The sequence below is a fragment of the Mytilus trossulus genome, chromosome 1 (assembly GCF_036588685.1).
Source record: "Mytilus trossulus isolate FHL-02 chromosome 1, PNRI_Mtr1.1.1.hap1, whole genome shotgun sequence".
Lineage (NCBI taxonomy): Eukaryota > Metazoa > Mollusca > Bivalvia > Mytilida > Mytilidae > Mytilus > Mytilus trossulus.
The window spans coordinates 26,914,609-26,936,528 of NC_086373.1; the positions used below are offsets into that span (position 1 = coordinate 26,914,609).

The 21,920-nt window shown below is 31.2% G+C and overlaps 1 protein-coding gene across 1 annotated transcript; it reads right to left on the reverse strand.

Annotated features, from left to right (window-relative positions):
• Nucleotides 1–202: 202 nt before the first annotated feature.
• On the reverse strand, nucleotides 203–18,062 carry LOC134720681 (ubiquitin-conjugating enzyme E2 H). The gene is made up of 7 exons (XM_063583108.1): nucleotides 17,823–18,062; nucleotides 15,562–15,638; nucleotides 13,770–13,844; nucleotides 11,240–11,279; nucleotides 10,554–10,606; nucleotides 6,505–6,633; nucleotides 203–5,227 (listed from the first exon to the last, which is right to left on the reverse strand). The coding sequence occupies exons 1-7, from the start codon at nucleotides 17,873–17,875 to the stop codon at nucleotides 5,109–5,111; spliced, it is 546 nt and encodes a 181-aa protein (XP_063439178.1). The 5' UTR covers nucleotides 17,876–18,062; the 3' UTR covers nucleotides 203–5,108.
• Between the last annotated feature and the right edge of the window lie 3,858 nt (nucleotides 18,063–21,920).

Here is a 21,920-nt window from a genome sequence, read left to right on the forward strand (position 1 = left end):
ACATAATGAATTTCATGATAATGAGATGTTCCAATGCTTATGTAATTGTATACCATACATCATTGACCTGCCACTAGTGCTTCACCATAAACAAGACCTAATCACAACAAAATACATTGTTGAGGCATCCACATATGCCAGAAACAACATACCTATATCTCACTTTTTGGCTCTTCCGAGGCAAGACAAAAATGACAAGAAACAGATTTTCATCTTTTTATTTCTTTTTCATATTTTTCTTCCATAGAATAAATATACATAATATCGATAAAGATATAAGACTAAAACCAATCACTCTACATTTCTATATTTCACAGACACCTGTATAATCTGATGGAAATGTTTATATTAGATATATATACAAATCTTAAATAAAATATTGCTGGATCCATAATCTGATATCAATTCAATAATTTAAAAGGCTCTTATATTCAATAATTCATGTAGCTAGCCAATCAATTTAGGTCCTGTTTTATATGAAAATAAAATGTGGTAAATTTGCTGATGAAACAACCTTCAACCAGCTAGAAACCATATTTTTTTGTGTGTGAAATGTCAAAAAATTAACAATTCTTAAAGTGTGCACAATTGCTAAGGTAATCTAGGTTCATCAAATATTTCGTTAAGATAAGTCCCCTTTTTATATTTTCCTAAACAATCTTAAGTTTTATTTACATTCATTCATGTCAAAAAATTCAGAAAAATAACAAGTTTCTGGTGATTTCTCGATCAGTGTGCATTAATTTGGAATTGAAAGTATGCGAATCCATGATTGTTAATAAATCAATGTTAGTTTGTACTTTTGTATTGAAATCAGAAAATGGTCCAGCAAGAATCACATAATTATCAATAATAGCAACAACATGACCTAATCACTATTGGTTACTCTCACCAAATGTATCATTGTAACAAAATCTTAACAATAGGCAACATGACATTAAAAACAAGACTTAACAAAAAATTAGGAATTCTCACCAATTTGATACAAAACATTCAACATGGCAAAACCAGTAGGAGGTATTTTTTAAGAATCAAATACAACAGGAAGCATATATTCATACTTCTATCATAAAAACACACAAAAAAGTGTTATTGCTTTATACAGTATTAACTATTGTTGTACATGTCTATAAACTTTCACTACAATTATCAATTTTGGAGGTGAAACAATCCTTATTGTACAAGTTCTCTACTGGTTTCCTGTTTCCACTGGTTTTCTGGTAAAACAGAAACCAGTTCTGATAGTTCACACTTGCAAAATTTATCAGAGAGCGGTACTTTAATATTTTGAAAAATTTGCCAATTAATTATAAAATGGAATTAAAAGAAATTTAGAAAATTATTTTGAAAAAGGCTCTCATATATTGCTTTTCTTAATATTGATGAAAGAAGCAATGAAATTAAACCAGATGGCCACAACTAATATAATTTCATGGAGGGAATATTATTTTACAACAAATTAATGAAGTATTAAATCGTTAAGATTCTAAAGCCTAAATTAAGAAGTATTTTCTCCTAGGAACAAATGTACATAACACAAAATTCTACACAGTGACAGCAAACAAATGGTATATCAGCACAAAAAAGCAGAGATTCTACAGGAAAAATTATGAAATTTCTTATGACGAGAATTTTGTTTATTTCAATGATGTTAAGTGTATAAGTATGAATTGATTTTTGCTGAAATACAATGGTTTGATAAAATAAAATTGGGATCTTGATAATTTATTCTACCAACTTATTGTAAATAAATAAAAAGAAATGTGGGGGTATTTATCAATGATAAAGCAATCTTTATTTATTTTCTATTGTGTATTTAGAATTTCAAATCATACTGCTACCGATGGAAATAGATAGGAGTATTCTAAATGTTTGATTTCAACATGACTTAATATACTCTACTGATATGTTGAATTATAATAACACCATTTATAATTGAACACCACTTCAAAATTCACTAAGAATAAAAAAGCTTTCAAACAGCATTTTCCCCCTTAAATCACATTTTTTCATGGTATTAGTGTCTTAAATTCTATGGTCTAAAGGGATACATTGCATGGAAAAAAGTAGTCTATTGGCCATTATGTTTCCTCATTCAGCAAAAATATTGTAAAATTAACATGATAGCATGAAAGGCATCTGCTAAAATAATTAGAAATGGAAAACAATTGGTATTTGAAATAAACTGATGATAAATTCTTATGGCTATAACCTACAATTATTTTAATCGTGCTCCTTTGAAAATTTTGATGAAAACAACATTTAACTTCAGCAAAGACGTATGTTACACTGTATCAAACAGACCTTTTAAGTCAAAATAATTTGGCCTAAACAACCTTAAACTTGAAATAAATATGTTAATTCGAAGACTTACTTCTCTTTTATAATAGATAGTAACAATTTTTTTTTAATTGATCATATTACTGAAAATAAATTTATTAAACCCAATTTTTTTTAATTTTCCTTTTTTATAATAATAAAACCTATGAAGTTCATACTTGGGCAGTCTGTCTTTTTAAGAATTTTTTTTCAAAATCTGTTTAACTGTTATTTTTATAACTTCTCACTCTAAACCGTACGCTTCATAACATGGTTTGTCAACAACTATAATCAAAAATAAAAAGCTTGTTAAGTCTAAATACATTTTTTGTTAACCTATCCAAAACAACCACAGAATTATCCCAGTTTATTAAAAAAAACAATATACAAATATACTTGTATAACACATCAAAACTAAAAATTGAAAAAAAAACTACATGATAAATATGATTTCTAAATTCATGGTAAATTGAACCAATATAGCTCACATTAAGTCATTTATTATTATTTTTTACTATAAAAAAAACCATTTACTTCAAAATAACAGTTACTCTCCATTCATCCATGACCAGCTTAAAATGTGCAAAGACTGTCCCAACTTTTTTACTAAAATTTTCAGAGATCTTTGTTTTAAGTTTGAATAATGCTGCTTTCACTGTAAATGTTATCAATACTGTTCAATACTTTTGCCTAACCGAGGAACAGGAAAACTCCTGAAGAAAATATGACAGTCTTTTTTAATCTATAACACCAATCAGATGTTACATTATTTTTAGTTTCTCAGAGAAATAAAGGTTGTTTCATAATTTCATTATCTTATTTTCAGAATCTTATGTCGACAAAACTAATTTTTCTGAATATAACAGTTTTGCTTTAATGAGTATGGCTTAAAACCTCCTTGAATAAAGTTCTGGAAAAGTAAAAAAAAATCAATTCTTTTTACTTAGTAAAACCTTTTCACTAACTTTTTTAACTTAAAAAATTGCTACAGCTATAAATAGCAAATAAAGACTGAAAATTTTAACAATTGGTCAGAACAGTCTTCTGTGAATTAATATAATGAAGAAGAAACCTGGGAATCAATATTGTAACAAACCAAATTCACAATTCAAATGTTTTCATTTCTTCAACTTTAATCTCAAACTTTACTTGTGTTGTAAAATCCTAACTCTGCAAAACTTGAGTGATTTAATCTGTTAGGGAAAGAGATATGTTAAGGCATTATAAAAATTTTATCAATTAATAATCTTTTCTAATAACTAACTAAAAAAAATAAGGACAGAGTTTTTAAAATGATATCAAATTTTATCTAAAATTTAATCTTAAAGTATTGGTTCAAAATAAAATAAGTAATATAAGCCCTATCTAATACATCACTATTAAATGTTTATTTCATTCAATAGTTTCTCTTGCTGTTTTATGCATCAAAATTAGGACAAAAAATACATATCATAAAAATTCATTTCATTGAAACTAAAAGGTAACGGTACAGTATTAACTTATAAAACTTCCAGTTTAAGGTAAACTTTCTGTTTATATCAACAACAAAATATTAACGTCTATATTACTTTTTATCATTATCAACACCCTATTGTTTCATTGAAATAATTGCAAACTTTATTTTGCAATGGAACATGTAAAAGCCTTGCAAAATTGAAAGACAAAAAGATATTAAACTTATTTTAAGTTTTGGGGAACATTTTAAAGCACTAGTTCAAAATATTTATCACAGCATATAATTTTATCAAATGAAAAAATTTAATACTATCCATCAAAGCGTACATAGGCCACACATAACATATACCGGTAGTGTTTGAATAAAAAAAAAAATGTGTGAGTTTTTCAAGGAAGGCATGCGAAAAACACAAAAAATGACCGTTTATTTTCGATGTGAGCCGACACAAACTTGTGCTCAGAATTTTAAGTTCACAGAAAACATTCAACAGAATGAAGAAGAAAAGTAGAAACTGTTTTCTAGATTGCAATTAAAAGAACTCAATTTTTCATATTGTTTTGTTAGATATGAACTGAAATATACGAATAATAAAAGGAGTCAGAATCTTACATTTTGTTTTACAATCATACTTCATTCAAAACACTTCCTGAAGGCCTGCATAACAATTTCCCAGGTTAACATGTTCTAAAAATAACACCAGATAACATCCCCTTGTTCATTATTAAAATTGGTATGAGTGTCTTAAATTGATGGATTAAAACAATAGGGAATTTCTTAGTTAGTTTCATCATCAAAACAAATATGTGATAGTGTGCATTTATCCGAAATTTGGATTGTTTAAAAAGAGCTTTTCTTTAAAGAAATTTATATGAATTATAAAGGTTAAAATTAAAAAAATAATATACCCTAGTATCTAAAAAAATGCTTTATTTCTCAAGTAAGAAGAATGGTGGTATTTATTATAAAAGAGAAATAAATATATTGTTAAGCGTTCACCCAAAAAATCATATATTCTTTAGTGAAAAGCAAAAACCGAAAAAAATCCCTATAACAATGTTGCAATGGAATGGAAAAAACCTTGTCAGTGTACAATAAAATCTGAATTTGAAGAAGCCTGCTTCAAAAAGATGTCAAAAAACATTGTACACACATTTTCATTATAACACCTGAAAATAATCTTTCAATTTATCAATAAAGTCACCATCTAAAACAACAACAAACAACATATTATATGAAGCAACAAGGGGTACAAGCAATAAACAGCATTTTCACATGGTGTTAAATTTAGAACTGATGCAATATGGGATGATGAAATCTTATGACAAAGCTATGGTTACAGTTCCATGTCTTGAGCTTCATCTTCTGAGAAATCACTCATAGAACTTTCACTAGATGATGACTGGTGTTCATGTTCTCTTAATGCCTCTTCTGTTGCATATTTCTTCACATATTCTGAAAATAGACAATTGTTGCTTTTTAAAAAAATAGTTGATCACTCAAAGTATTAACAGATTTATACAATTTTACAACTGTCAATTTTTATTGGAAAAAGAAGTAAGATTGAATAATTGATTGATTGTTGGTGTTTAGCTGCGTCTTCAGGCCGTTTGGTTCTATCATGGCGGTCATTTTGTATCTGTAGAGGAAGCCAGTGTGTCTAGAGAGAACTACAAGCTTTGATTGTTGGTGTTTAGCTGTACTTTCAGACCGTTTGGTTCTATCATGGCAGTCATTTTGTATCTGTAGAGGAAGCCAGTGTGTCTAGAGAGAACTACAAGCTTTGATTGTTGGTGTTTAGCTGCACTTTCAGACCGTTTGGCTCTATCATGGCCGTCATTATGTATCTGTAGAGAAAGCCAGTGTGTCTAGAGAGAACCACAAGCTTTGGCAAGAAAACTGTTAATCCTAGTCATTAAGATCATAGTAGAACACACCTGCCACATGACGTTTTAATATTCTTTAAAATTTAAAGATGTGCAGAGATACAATTAGGGTATGGACCTTTAGCAACATCTCCTCTTATTCTGGTAAAAACTGTAAGCATTGTTTTAGCATACTGTGAGTATTGCATGACAATATGTAGTCCCCTACCAATAAAAAAATCATCATATTGGAACAAAATTCTAGCTTAATGTTTAAATTGTCATGGTGTAAACCAAATAACTAATCAAGTCAATATCTTCAAGCATGATGAAAAAAAAGTGTTGAAAAATGAATTTTCTTAGTCCAAGGACAATAACTCTGCACAAAATCATCAGACTGGAACAGATTTCCAACTTGATCTGTAACTTGTTAAGATCAACTATATACAAATTTTCAAATCAGTATATTCAAGCATGACATTAAAAGTGTGGAAAACTGATTATTTTTGTGTATTTTCAAAGTCTAAGGACCATAGCTCTGGTCAAAATTATAAGTTCAGGACAAAATTCGAACTTGATCCATAAATTGTCATAATGAAACAATAAACCAAATATCAAGTCAATATCTTCAAGCATGAACAAAAAGTGTGGAACATTAATTTGCCAGACTGATTGATGGACAGTTAGACAGACGGAGTGCAAACGTAAAGTCTTTGAAGTCATAGAGGACTATAAAAAAAACCAGATTTATATTCATACAAACTCACACCAAAAAGTAAGCACCCTTCTTTGTCTTTTATAACTTATCTTTTATTAAGTTAAGGAAAGGCATCTGTCAGTACCTAGTTAAAACTATTTTCTACAAACCTGCAACCTTCTTCTTGTATTCTTCTGGTTTATGTAAATACATTGAGGCAGCATCACCATTAAGTGGATCGGTAGGGTTAGGGTAAGTTAACAACTGTGGCAGAAAGGACTCAAAGATATTGGACAGATCTGAAAAGACAAACATAATATTTAAAAAAAAAACCAAGTACATGTACAAACGTGTCTTTAATTTTGAATACTTTTTTATATTTACATCTACATTTTGTACATGCTGACAAATAACTAATATATTAGGCATTTGTTTTTGTTTTAGATCTCTCAGAATAATGTGAAAATATTTTTTTTTTTTTTAATTTCTTTGATGTACAGTTCACTTTTTCTGTATAATCTGTTACAAATAATTTTTGGAAATCATGACCAATAGGTATAGTTTAAAATGTCAATGCCCATATTTGAAAATCCTTGTTATTTTTTCATAATTTTTTTAGGAGCAAATGTTTAATGTATGAAAATTCTACAGGGAAGTGTTTCCTGCCAAATTTTCAATGGATGATATCTCAAAACAAGAACACTGACCCTTATTTTTTTTCTGCTTTTTTAGTTCCTTTATTCGTATACTAGCAATTTATAACAGTCTTTCAAAAAGCATGCTATTTTGAAATGATAAATTCAAACCAACACAGTCACCTGAAATCAACATCATTAAATTACAATGTAATTTGAAATGTTTTACATTGTCATTTCAGAGCCTTTTATAGCTGACTACTGTCTTTTGGTATGTATAACGCGCACATTTATACCCTAGGTCATGTTTCTTGTAAGAGGGGTGCGTGTTATACATGACTACAAACAATTTCTTAGTCTTTTTTTCAGGTTCAAACTCCGACAAAGAATTTTCCAAGTGAAGTGAAGAGTAAGGAATATTTTTGCTAAAACCTCAATTGTTTTTATGTTTTACATGTTATAATTGTAATATGTATCATATTGATCTTGATTTGTCATGTTTTATTCAAATTAAATACATTTTATATCTTAGTTGTTACGTTTATTGTGTAAATTTGTCCATCTGTTTTGCAATCCAGAAATTTGCCAAGTCTTCATACAAGTGAAACTGCGAGCTACTGCTCACTGATGATACCCCCGCCGCAAGTGGATAATATTAATAGTGTAAAAATATGCAAGTGTTCGGTAAACAGGAAGTTGTCGAGTGATGTATCTGAAAACGCATCACACGGTATAGCTGACTTATATAAATCATGAAACCAAATTTCAGAAATCCTTGTATTGTAGTTCCTGAGAAAAGTGTGACGAAAATTTTCAACTTGGCTATCATGTGTAAAATCATACAAGTGTTCGGTAAACAGGAAGTTGTCAAGTGATCAATCTGAAAACGCATCACACAGAATAGTTGACTTAGATAAACCCTGAAACCAAATTTCAGAAATCCTTGTATTGTAGTTCCTGAGAAAAATGCGACTAAAAAATAAATAGTGTAAAATATGCAAGTGTTCAGTAAACAGGAAGTTGTCGAGTGATGAATCTGAAAACGCATCACACAGTATAGCTGACTTATATGAATCCTGAAACCAAATTTCAGAAATCCTTGTATTGTAGTTCCTGAGAAAAGTGTGACGAAAATTTTCAACTTGGCTATCATGTGTAAAATCATACAAGTGTTCGGTAAACAGGAAGTTGTCAAGTGATCAATCTGAAAACGCATCACACAGTATAGCTGACTTAGATAAACCCTGAAACCAAATTTCAGAAATCCTTGTATTGTAGTTCCTGAGAAAAATGCGACGAAAAATATTCATGGGATGGACTGACTGACAGATGGACGGACTGACGGACAGACTGATGGACAGACAGAGGTAAAACAGTATACCCCCCTTTTTTAAAGCGGGGGTATAATAAAGACACAATAAAGCTTTTGCTGTCGATTAAATTAGCCTCCGTGTTCCTTGTTGTCAAAACTTACTGTTTTTGTATGTGTTCATCATAGAAAGTTGGAGAAAAGAGTATGAAAATTTAATAATCTACGCTCGTTTTGAAAAGAAAAAAAAAAGTCATGTGGGTCAGTCATGTGACTTAATATTGTAAAGTGATGATTTACTGTATGAAAAATTTATTAGGAAAAATGCGTTTTTATTTTGTTACTTTTCAGCTTTTAAACAACTGTTTAAAACCAACTACTGTTTAAAACCATTCCAGAAATTATTATTGAAAACATGATAATCCCATAATTTTAACCTGAACTAATTTAATTAGGAACAAGGTCAACCTGTCACTGATTTGTTTTGACATCAATTAGACCTGTTGATTGAGGTGTGATAATCAGGATAAACAGCTTGAATCATCAAACAAAAAATAAAAACAATGAGATTTTAACAATTTATCACAGCACTAATGACATTTATTATAATTATTAGACTGATTCGTAATTATTTTATTGTTTGAATCAGAACAATAATTTGGACATTTAATCTTGTCCTTGATACTCAAACCATTTATTAAATTTGGATTAAAATATTTATCTCAATCTAATACAAGAGTCTGTCACAACGACAGCAAACCGGATTTATTAACATTTATTTGTGTCCTGGCAATATCACAAGAACCATTACTGATGATTAGTGAAAGTGAAAATTGTCAATATCAAATTTGACCTCTATTTTGTCATCAGTATCAACATATTAAAATTTGAAAAGCTTAGATTGAATGGTTCATGAGTAAATGCAACGGTGATGTGAATGGAAACACCATTTTACAATCTTTCAAGAACCATAACTCCTGAACGGTAAAAGTCAAAATAGTCATTATTGAACTTGACCTCTATTTTGTCATAAGTAACAACATATTAAAATTTGAAAATCTTTGGTTGAATGGTTCATGAGAAAATGCACGGACACAACTGGAAACACCATTTTTCAATCTTTCAAGAACCATAACTCCTGAACGGTAAAAGTCAAAATCGTCATTATTGAACTTGACCTCCATTTAGTCATCAGTAACAACTTATTAAAATTTGGGAAGCTTTGGTAGAACAGTTCATGCGTAAATGCACGGACACGACTGGAAACACCATTTTACGATCTTTCAAGAACCATAACTACTAAACGGTAAAAGTCAAAATCATCATTATTGAACTTGACCTCTATTTTGTCATCAGTAACAATGGCCGCCCTCCGAGCATCCCCAAATCAATAACCGACATTTTTGTCACAAAAATCAGGTTAAAAATTCTTATTCATTTGTTAGAATACTTTTAATTTCATTTTAATTACGTGTTCCGTACGGAATTCTCTGACATTGGTGTCCATTATAAAAAAAACTTCCTGTTTACTGATAAACTTCCTGTTTGATGATTTTGGAGCTGTAACTTTTCTGAAAATGTCTAGGAGTCTTATATGACCAATAAACTTTTTTCTCTTGTTTCTTGGACCACAAAGGGGGTGTGCACTATACACAATGTGCACTATACATACCAAAAACAGTATGCAGTATGGGCTTTGGTCATTGTTTATTGTTGAAGACCTAAATTTGTTCATTTCTGTGTCATTTTGGTCTCTTGTGGACAGTTGTCTCATTGGCAATCATACCACATCTTCTTTTTTTTTATCATTCATCATTTCTCTCTTCTATGACTGTGTCAGGGCCTGTCTTATATGGTGTCAGTTAGAGAACAGTCTTACTGTGCATATTGTTGTGAGTTTGTTTTTCTACATTGGCAAGAGGTTTAGGGGGGTTAAGATCTCAAAACATGTTTAACCCTGCCGCTTTTTTGTGCCTATCCCATGTCAGGGGCCTCTGGCCTTTATCAGTATTGTATGATTTTTTAATTTAGTTTCTTGTGTATAATTTGGAGTTTAATATGACGTCCATCATCACTGAACTAGTATACATATTGGTTTAGGGCCAGCTGAAGGACGCCTTCGGGCTGTAGAAGTTTCTCACTACTTGAAGACCCATAAGTGCTCTATGATTGAGTTGCTGTCTTTGACACATTCCCCATTTCCATTCTCAATTTTATTTTGTTTCATAATGAATGAAAAATTCTAAAGTATAATTTATTGTTTATTTTATCTTACCATATAAAGCTGTCCATGCCTGGTTTATAACATCTAAACATACAGAACCAGATCTATAACATAAAATAATAATATAAAATGAAATGACATGACAATATCACACTTTTTCCAGTATTTAAACTATGCATCTGATCTTGTAGACACTTATGTCTGGTTTTAAGTGCATTTCAATAGTTTATAATGTAATTGAAATTTAAATGGCAATACTTCAAAATGCAAATCTTACAAGGTCAAGAAACATGACTGAGGCCAGTAAATGTTGAAAATAACATATGCTAATGATTATACAACTGCATAACACGTATCAAAGACTAAGTGTAAATGATTCCCCTTTGAACTACCTAATCACAAACTCAAACAAGAATATTACATTTGGGGCCATTTATAGCTTGCTGTTAAATGTGAGCCTAGGGTCTGTACCTTGAGCTTTAATTGTTAACTCTTTTATATTTTGTGACTTGGATGGAGAGTGGACTCATTGATACTTTGAGACTTGGATGAAGAGTGGACTTATTAGTGGAAATCCAATAAGCTGTATTTGCTTACGGAAATAAAGTATTATTGGTACTCACACCCATTTTTTACATAGTATGCAAATTTCAAATTAAATAGAACATGACTAAGGCCAGAGGTGGTGAGCAAAATTATCTTTGTGTAAAATTTGCCATCTATCAAATTCTACTTACACTTCATCTATATTGGGATGGAATATCCTGTTCATAAAACCTGAAAAAAAGTTACTTTGATTAGAAATTGATTATTCAGCTATAAGTTTGGGATAAACATGATAAAATTGAACATAAAAATAAATCAAAAAGAGATTTTTCACAAGTTTTTATTTTTAAACAATATTTAAAACTGTATCGTCATGCACATAAAAAGATATTTCCTTGGGTAAGGCTGTTGACATTATATTAAGATAAATCTCCAGCAAAAATGATGACCCAAAATTAAGCCATTTCAGCATTTTGTTCTGAAATGCAAAAAGTTCAGACATAGAACAAATATGATATTGTTTTTAAGCCTTTGAGCTCCTCAGTAACATATCAGGTCTTACAATTGAATGAAAACACATTCATAAATTTGGTGCAATTCAAAGCACTTTTTTGTATTTACATTCAACAGGAATGTCCATACAAAAATATATTGAAAATTTGTATAAATAGTTAAAATATCCTATAAAATAACTAAAAGACTTAAAAAAGAATAACCAAAATCTACCTATAAAGTCAACTAAATTTAAAGAAGTAAGGACTTCAGTTTCTTTGATTAAAGAAATAAAAAATTTAAATGTATTAACAGAGAATTTGAGGGCATATGATACATGTATACATTTTTGATCCCACAGTGATTTTTTTGGCTGAAAATTTGGATACTAGCTATTTTTCACTTGGTCAAATAAAAATATGTCATAAAAAATATATACCTTTAAGGGCTCAATTGATTACATTTGGATTTTTGTAAAACAATTTGGAATATCTCCTTTACAAAAGTATCCACTAAATTTGTGTAACAATTCTTTGAAAATAATTCTCTTTTATAAGTTTATAAATATTATAACCATTTCAATCTTTATGAATATTTCAGAGCCAAAAATTTATTTATGTCTTCAATCTTAAAGTGCACAATTGAACATTATGACTTATGTAGGCATAAAATATGCACCAATAAAGCAATGATGTATATGTAAATGATGTCTACATTATATCATGATATATAAAACATACATATATTATCTAATAACAATCTCATAAAAAATGTATACGATGTCAAAATCAAATACATCGTTACATGTGAAGATTTTATAAATTTTAAAATCAGGAAGTTTTAACCTACAATTATATATATGTACAACGTAACATGTACAGCTTTAATGTCTATTTTTAGATGTTACTTTTAAAATAGGTTAAAAATATGTCAAACTAATAAGAATAAATTATATGTGAGCTTCATGTTGTTTATGTTTATTGTTCCAGGGTCAATTAAATCAAATAAACAAATCGTTTATAAAGAATAACAATTCTTAAAAGATGATAAAACTGGATTTGATCAGGTAGCACTCCACAGTTAGGTGTGTAGTTTCGCATTTTGGCCCCTGCGGATTTTTAAAATATGAGAGCTAGTGTGGAATAAAATTCATATTTGGATAGTTGAGTACTAAAATTGTCTTTGTATTGGGTTTATATGAACAACAAGATTATGTAATGCATGTTATATAGGCTGTTTTCTGTATGACAGTCCGTATTTGAATGCCCATACCATACATTGGTCCGGCAATTATTGTTATGTTTTTTTCCAACTTTTTGTGGCACAAACTTTGTGATAAGATTTTACGAATAAAATGAGGCAATGACACCCATTTTTTATTTGATCATTAGGAAGATCTATGCAAACAGTTTCTAAAAAGGTATCACTCAAAGGCATTGAAATTCTAGATTGATCCAAATTTTGGGGGGATATGTGACATGTTTACCCCCCTTTTTGCAATATTTTATTGTAAATAAATGCAGAATGTTGCCATGGATACACATAAAAGGAATTATTTTTCACCTTTTTAACTTTGAAAAATCAATTATATGGAACATACTGATTACAAACATATGCACATGTACAACACAAACAGTTAGGTTAATGTAATAGAAATAGGAGATGATAAAACATTTTGTGGTTCATTTTTAATTTTATTTTCTAACTGTGGAGTGCTACATGTACCTCAAGAGGAGGTGGATGATTAAAATCAAAATTCATAGTGTTTTTCAGGCATACATAATCTTTTTTTAATAATTATAGAGTAATTATTGCAACTTGAAACAATCTGTTCATCTTTGTGAATACATGTATCATAACATGCAAAATGTAAAAAAGAAGATGTGGTATGATTGCCAATGAGACAACTATCCACAAAAGACCAAAATGACACAAACATTAACAACTATAGGTCACTGTACGGCCTTCAACAATGAGCAAAGCCTATACCGCAGGGTAAGCTATTAAAAGCCCGATAAGACAATGGTTTACTTTTATAATTTGTGACTTGGAAGGAGAGTTGTCTCATTGGCACTCATTCCACATCTTTCTATATCTTATAATTACCGGTACAATATATATAACAAATACATCAAAAGTACTACATGAAATTCAAATGAATTTGACTACAAAATGCAAACATTTGTAGGAGTTAAAAATATAGTGTTATATCATACATATCATGCTTACCAATAGAAGGAGACTTAAAAGGGTATTTCTCCGGCAAATCTACTCTCACTTTCCATACTCCTCCGTCATATGGAGCTACAAATACACATAAATGATTTCTTTAAATAAAACCTTAATATCAAATTTATCCCTATTTTTAAGAAATATTCCTTTGATCTTGCTGACTGATAATTTCTTTTCTCAGCAGAGTTGAGTGATTATATTTGAAAATTATCAATAGAAACTAAAGGGGCTGGTGACGTTGCTAATGAAATTGACATGAAATTGACAACATTGTCATAGGTAAACTAGTGAAACAAATTTTCATTGGTCATCTCAACTCGATTGATTTTCTCACTTTCGCTGTACCGGCTCAAGCGAGAAAATCAATCTTGTTTAGATGATCAATGATAATCTATAAATATGTCTGGTTTTTTTTCCCTATTCAATGCTTCAACTTGTTTTTTATACTAATCCATATTTTTACTTAAAAAAAGTTTGAAATGCAATTTGATTAGAAAACCGAACTTGTATTCAATTGCGATATATGTTTCATGGACAAGACAACACTTCATTGAAATTTCTATTCTGAAAATTATATTAAAGCCATTAAAATTTCTGATCCTGAAATATTGAAAGCATGTAAATTAAGACAAAACCTGAGATTCTCCTAAAAGTCTAAAAATTTAAAGAAGAACAAAACAATGAAATAAGATCCTTGTGCACAAGCAATTGGAAACATGATATGTTTTGCAATCAGATATGTTTGAATTAGTCTTATATATTCTAATAAACTTTAATTTGATACACATTTTCTTCTTGGAATGTCAATTAACATGTATTTAATCTTTAAATCTATCGTCATTAATATATATCAAAAATCAAACTAGTTTGTTTTAATTTTTTCATGGTTTATTAATCAATCAATCGATCATTCTGCACATTTATTGACAAATGAATTAAACATCTGTGTATTTTTTAGTTAAAATGATACCGAACATTTTATTAATAACATCAATATTGAAAATCTGTTTTTCTGTAAATCAATAGGCTGTTTGATGAATTCAACTATGTTTAACCATCTATTTAGCATGTTTAGATGTTGTTTTTTTTATTGTTGAAAAAAACTTAATCAATATTAAGAGTTTTAATTCAGTATAAATTTACTTTTAAACAATTTGTAAAGTAACCCGATAGGAATTATCAAATGAATATATTTCAGAAAATAAACTGTTATCACAGAGATACGTCTCGCTTTTTTATAATTTAACTTATCTGAAGTAGTTACCTTTAAATAGACCTAAACACAAGCTAAAACATGTAAACTAGGCAAAATTTTAAAGTCAATAAACCGTTACTGAGGGGCAATGGTAAAATAATCTCCATGATTATGATATGCCAATGCCAATACAACTGCATACCAAATATCATTGACCTGCCACTAGTGGTTACCCATAAAGCAACATTTTACCTTTTCAAAACTACTTTTCTATATATAACATCCATGGAAGTTTGGAAACTTATCATTAGAGCTAATTTCTTAATATGTCTTGTATAGTAAAACTTGCCTGCTTGCTTTGTTTTTACAAATATACTCAAGCTTTGTAATTGAGATTGATGTCTTCAAACAATATATGCAGCCATTATATATAGTTAAACTTTTATATTAAATTTAAATTTGTCAATGCTTTAAATTCTCAAATGAAGGTGTGTAAAATCTTAGTTCACTTAATTACCTCATGTCAAATTATAAATGCTGACTCAGCTGATATGACAAAGACTATAGATATATTTAAATACATTTTATACTCACTACCACTAGGTCCATAAAACTTGACGATGAACTCGTTCAATCCTCCTAGTATCGTCACCTCATGCTTACTTTCAATACTGATGGTGTTAAGGAACATTACCACAATGCAGTGCTGGTTAAATTATCAGTAGTGAAAATGAGATCTATAAAAAGCTTTGTCAAAATTTCATTTTTAATAATGTTTGTCCTACAATGTAACTATATAACTTGTTTCGAGAACATAACACACCGCAAAAGTTAAATAAAGGGAAGTAATAAGATAGCTATAGTTTTGGACATGTCGCTGCACCTAAAAATCTTTTGAGAGAGAGAAAAAACACTCTAAAGACATGAACATTTCAGTATTAATATGTGCATGTACTACTATCTAATGACAGCAGTGTTTCCAGCCATTTTAAAAAGGTAGGTCCCAACCCAGGATAAAAAGGGGGGTTTCCAAACCAGGATAAAAGGATTCCTGTTTTCCAACCATATCAGCTTTCAAAGGAATTATTCAAATCATCCAACCCTTAGACTCCCCTTCTTGGATCCGTCACTGAATAATCATTTTGTTTTTGTGATAAAAAAATCCACTAATCATTGTTAAATTATGTTTCATTGATTGTCCATGATAAAACTTTGGAAAAAACGCAAGTTAAAGTCTCAAAGGACTGCAATAAATGCAATCTAATTGGGTTAATGCATACTTTGTTGATCTAGCTGGTGTATTACAACAATTTGTTTAATAAAAAGATAATATCACTTTGTCCCCCCAAAAAAAGGTTTTCCCGAAGGCCTTTTAGCATCATGGTAATGATATCGCGGGTCTGTGAGTCCGTGACTGATTTAAAGTATATAACAAAAGTTTAGATAACTTGAAAAAAAAAGTATTTCACAAAAAAACTTACGACTAAGATTGATTGTAATTATACTGAATTGTTCCTGATTTAAGATCAATCTTAGTCGTGACTTTTTTGTGAAACCCACTCCTGTTACTCATGGTAAGTTATAAGTCCCATCTGTCTCTGGTATTTTAAAATTTAAGGAAAACTGCAGGAGTTGATTGATGTTTATTTAATAATAATGACAGCACCAAGCTAAGGGGCAGATTCTTGGTCATAAAGAACACAGATTTCCATAACAGTCAATCTAACTTTTGGCAGTGTACAAAGCTGTATCTTTCTTCATGGATTACAATGTTAGTGTTGAAAATCAACTTCTATAAATTCTAAAGAAAGAAATATAATTGTAAAAGTCAATTACATACCTAAATACTTGGAGCTTGTTTCTAGTAACTGCAAGTGTATTGTTTATTGTTGTTACTTCTACAAGTGATCCTTTTATCTATTATACCTAGGGCCTTGGTGGCCGAGTGGTTTAAGACGTGACTACTGTAATCACTAGACAGTCAACACTGAGGTTGTGACTTTGAACCCTGCTCAAATCCAATCTTATTTGACTCTAATGTCAGTTTTTCTATCGAAGAATGGTTGTTTTCTCCTGGCAATCTGTCTTCCTCAACCAATAAAAACTGGCCGCCAGGAAAAAGCCTTAAACTAGTTCTTAAAAGGGGCATAATTCCCTAAATAAACCAATCAAGATTTTGCCACAAAAAGGGGGGGGGGGGATTATGGTGTTGATGTCAAATACTAATGCTGTCCAGTATAAACCTGTTACATTTATTTTGGTGCATTCACCGCTGAAACTGAATGTCTCTATATGTACATGAAAATAATTACTCAACCTGTTTTTAAAATATAATCTTAGCCATAAAATTAAGCTCCTTTTCTTTTATCAAAGATCTTATCTCCTAAGTGGAAACATGTTAAAAGACAGAATTGTTATGGGAAATTAATGTTTTCTTTGTTTATTCTGATTATACTAATTCATAACTTGATATGACACATTGGGTTTTTAATATCTTTGATAACAAAAATTGAAGAACTTTGAGCTCCACAAACACAGCACTTATAAACTGTATTTGTTTACCTGGTTTACATAAAAATAAATTTTGTGTAAACGTGTGTACAATGCATGCAAAAGCAGGTCACTAAATTCTTTGTAACATATTGAGCATTATGAACCTACTAAAAAAATAAAACTGATTCTTTTAATTTGAGAAAAGATTGATTTACACTTTGCAAAATTGATATGACTATAAAAGGTAAGTGATGAAATGTCCTCAACGAAACCAAACCCTGGCCAGTTGTTGGCGACTTTATACAGCGGAAATATCTTTAAAAATATACACATCGACCGAAACAATGAATATCTAAGGATACAGCTTCACAACATCAGTATCCATTCTTCTCTTTCCTGGGCTTGGTGAAGACATTTCGTTCAATATAACTTATTTTCAGGAAAGTTTTATTCGTCTGCAATCTGTCCTCAAAACAAAAACAACAATGATGGCGGATGTGGAAATCTATGCATGACGATAGGTCACATGGCCATCTTAACTCCGCCCGTATTAGATAGTTATTTTTGTTATTCACACTTCAGATCAGTTACTGTATCTATTAATTTACTTAAATCATAAAATTGTATTGTAAAAATTGCTGTAAAGAACTTCGATTGTCTTTATTTCTTCAGGAACCGTGAAATCCCAAAGGTCATAGGTCATTATTTTGTTTGACATTTATCACGTGACAACATTACCACGAGGTTATGGCGATCAGCTGTTCGATGTAAACAAACAATGTGTATTATTTTTCGATCGATAATTTATTTTATAAACATATAAACACATGGCTGATAGAACACAAAACTTATGAGAATTATCGATTATATATTCATTTAAAATAAAATTCAATGGTCATAGAACTAAAACGGGACAGAAAAAAATATGTATATTCCCTTTCTTAACTTATTACATCAAAGCAGATACACTCATACATATGTCAGCACCAGTTCAGCTTTGTAATTTTTCATATTCGCAACAATATTTTATTTTATATATAAGTAGATATAGATTCAAAAATACCATTCTTGTCTCTGATTGATTTTATAATTTTGTTTTCCAATTTCACTCTTAAAATACTTACTGAAACGAGTGGACCGTTTTTAGAACAAAGTGTATTAAAATTAATATTTTTCACACTTCTTTTAAGTTTTAACATCTTCCGTGTTGACCTTTTCTTAGCTATATGAGTCCCTCCTGATTAACTTATTAAAAGTACCAAAAAAAGCCACCAAATTAGGGGGATTTGCCTTTTATATGTCTCTTGTTTTCACTAGGCTTTGTACCTAAAAGAGGTAACCAAGTTCAATTTCCAGTGAATTTAATTCACATCGAGGTCATTCTTGAAGATTTGGCGACAATTTGGCGGCATATCATGGCTCCCGGCACATATGGTGAGATTATGAATACCGTGATAAATATGCTAAAAACTACGAAAAATCATGACTGTTTTTATAAGTTTTTTTAGTTGTTTGTTTTGCTTTGTATTGATACCAAGAGTCAATTCCTTTTCACCTGCTATATATAGTTTGTTCTTATGTTATGCTGCTACATCACTGTCCAATGAACATTACGGTTGAAGAGTTGAGCGACCGAAAATATGTTAAACCCTGTCACATATGCTGTTTGTGCATGTCCAAAGTCAAGAGTCTGTAAATCAGTGGTTGCTGTTTCTGTATATCATTTGTTTTTAAAAATATCAGACCGTGTGCCTTTTCTCGTTTGAATTGTTAATCACTTTTTTTTTTAAATATATATATATATTTTGGAGCCTTTTATGACCTTTTATAGTTCACATAAACTTTTATAATCGAATTCCAAGATTTTTACCAACTTTCTGATACTGCTTACTTTATACGAGACATTTTCTGCCGAAGCAAGCGACAATATTACATTTTGAGAGTTTCTGGCTACATGCAAATGGGTTCTCATCTCGTGTCTCAATTTAAACAAGAATGTGTCCAATGTACACGAATGCCCCACTCGCACTATCATTTTCCATGTTCAATGAACCATGAAATTGGATAAAAAATTATAATAAGGCATTACAATTAGAAAGATAATATCATAAGGAACATGTGTACTAAGTTTCAAGTTGATTGGACTTCAACTTCATCAAAAACTACCTTGACCCAAAACTTTAACCTGAAACATGCACTTTCATTTGCTATGTTCAGTGGACCGTGAAATTGGAGTCAAAAGTTTAATTTGGTTTAAAAATTAGAAAGATCATATTATAAGGAACATGTGTACTAAGTTTCAAGTTGATTGGACTTCAACTTCATCAAAAACTACCTTGACCAAAAACTTTAACCTGAAGCGGGACAGACGGACGAACGGACAGACAGACGGACGAACGAACGGACAGACAGACGGACGAACGGACACACAGACCAGAAAACATAATGCCCCTCTACTATCGTAGGTGGGGCATAAAAAATACAGCATTCAATTATACATTTATTTTAAATTTTCACTAGGGGAACAACTGCCTATCCTCTTCTAAAGTATCTAACTAGTTCACCAACTTGTATTCGAATGGGTTTGTGTAGGTATTCTCTGTTGCGTATAAGTCAGTTTATGTATTGTTTCTGTCCATTGAATTTGTGTTACTTTTTCATTTTTCATGTTTTCGTGTTTTCCTATTTCAAAGTATCAAATTCAGTTGTGCTACCTAGGTCTGAATCTGATGAGCAGGATTAGACAGACGATATCAAGTTATGAATCCACTTGTACTCATCACCTGATTTTAAAAAGAGGCATACGGTGCCAAAGGCAAAGGAAAATAAAAATATCAAAAGCCGAGGACACTGAACAATCCCCAGCAGACTCGAGTATGATCTTGAATTCTCCGGAAGGAGAGAATATACTTTTCCACATGTGGCAGTAGTCGTTCTGCTCATGCATGGCAAGTACGAATTCGGTGACAAAGTCTCATAGGTTATGTCATAGTTCAATTGATGTCATCATCTTCTTCTTCTTCCAATACAGTGCAGTCCTCTAATTGAGTATTATCGCACTATTGCCCATGCTGGGTGTGACAACAAAGGTGCAAGAAAATATTTACAGGTGCAAGTTAAAAACAGTCTGATGGTGCGATTAAGGAATACTGCAGCTCAGTACCCCCTGCTTGAAAGCATCTAGTGAGGTACTGTCCACCAAAGGTTGTGGGAGGCTGTTCCATATCTTTATGCTGTCTGGGAAGAAGGAATGCCTGTAAGTTGAAGTTCTGGCATACGGTACAAGAAATCGTGTTGTGTGTCCTCTTGCTACGGATGATGTAGAGTGAAGCTCTAGCGTTGGTATTGCTACGAGGCCATTCACTATCATGTACATCATTACTGCTTTGCAGTTGGCCCTCCTCTCGGCTAGTGGTTGCCACTGTAGAGTTTTTAGCATTGATGTTACACTGCTGGTTTGCTGGTAGTTGTTCAATACAAACCGGGCTGATCTTCTTTACACACTTTCTTATTTCTGTATGTTAAGGTTGGTGAACGGGTCTCAGACTGAACATGCATACTCAAGCAGTGGTCTTACTAGCGTTGTATAGCATACAGCATGTGTTTGTTGGGGACAGTGCTGAAGATTTCTGTGAAGAAGGCCCTGGTTGAATTAGCCTTTTTAGCTATACTCTCTATGTGGGTGTTCCAGTTAATAGTTTTATGTATCGTGACGCCTAGATATTTTGCCGAGTCAACCAGTTCTAAATTGTGACCATGAATGTTGTAGCTTGTTAGATGTGGTTTGCGCTTGTTGGTAACGCGTAGCAGTTGACATTTGCTGGGATGAAATTCCATTTGCCAATCAGATTCCCATCTGAGCAAGTTGTCCATGTCTTCTTGTAGTAACTGCGAGTCTGCATCATTTTGGATCCTTCTGTACAGTACGCAGTCATCAGCGAATAGGCGGGCTGTTGATGACTGAACATAGTCCGGTAGGTCGTTGATGAACAGAAGGAAAATGAGTGGTCCAAGTACGCTCCCCTGTGGTACCCCTGATCGGACTGGTGCAGTGTGAGATGTTTTACCATCCACAACGACTCTCTGATTTCCCAAACAGGCCACATCTGGTGGTGATACATCTTACAAAGTCTTACAAAGTCTATCTGAATCGTTTTAAAAAGAATTCAACTTAAACCAGTGTTAGGTTCTATCTAAAACTTGTAGTGGAGTGACTTCTTTTTGTTGTTCTGTGTTGAAGGCCACACTGTGACTTTGAGATGAAGAACAGCATTAAAAGCACTACTGTGTGATTTTGTGATATATACTTGTTTTTCTTATTATGACAATTTCTAATTAACATGGAATCCTCTACAACAAACTCAATACACATTTTGGTTTCTCAAGCTGAAAGATGTGTCTAAATATCATATTTGCAATTGTAATAGCCCTCATAACTGCAAGAAAAGTAATAAACAATG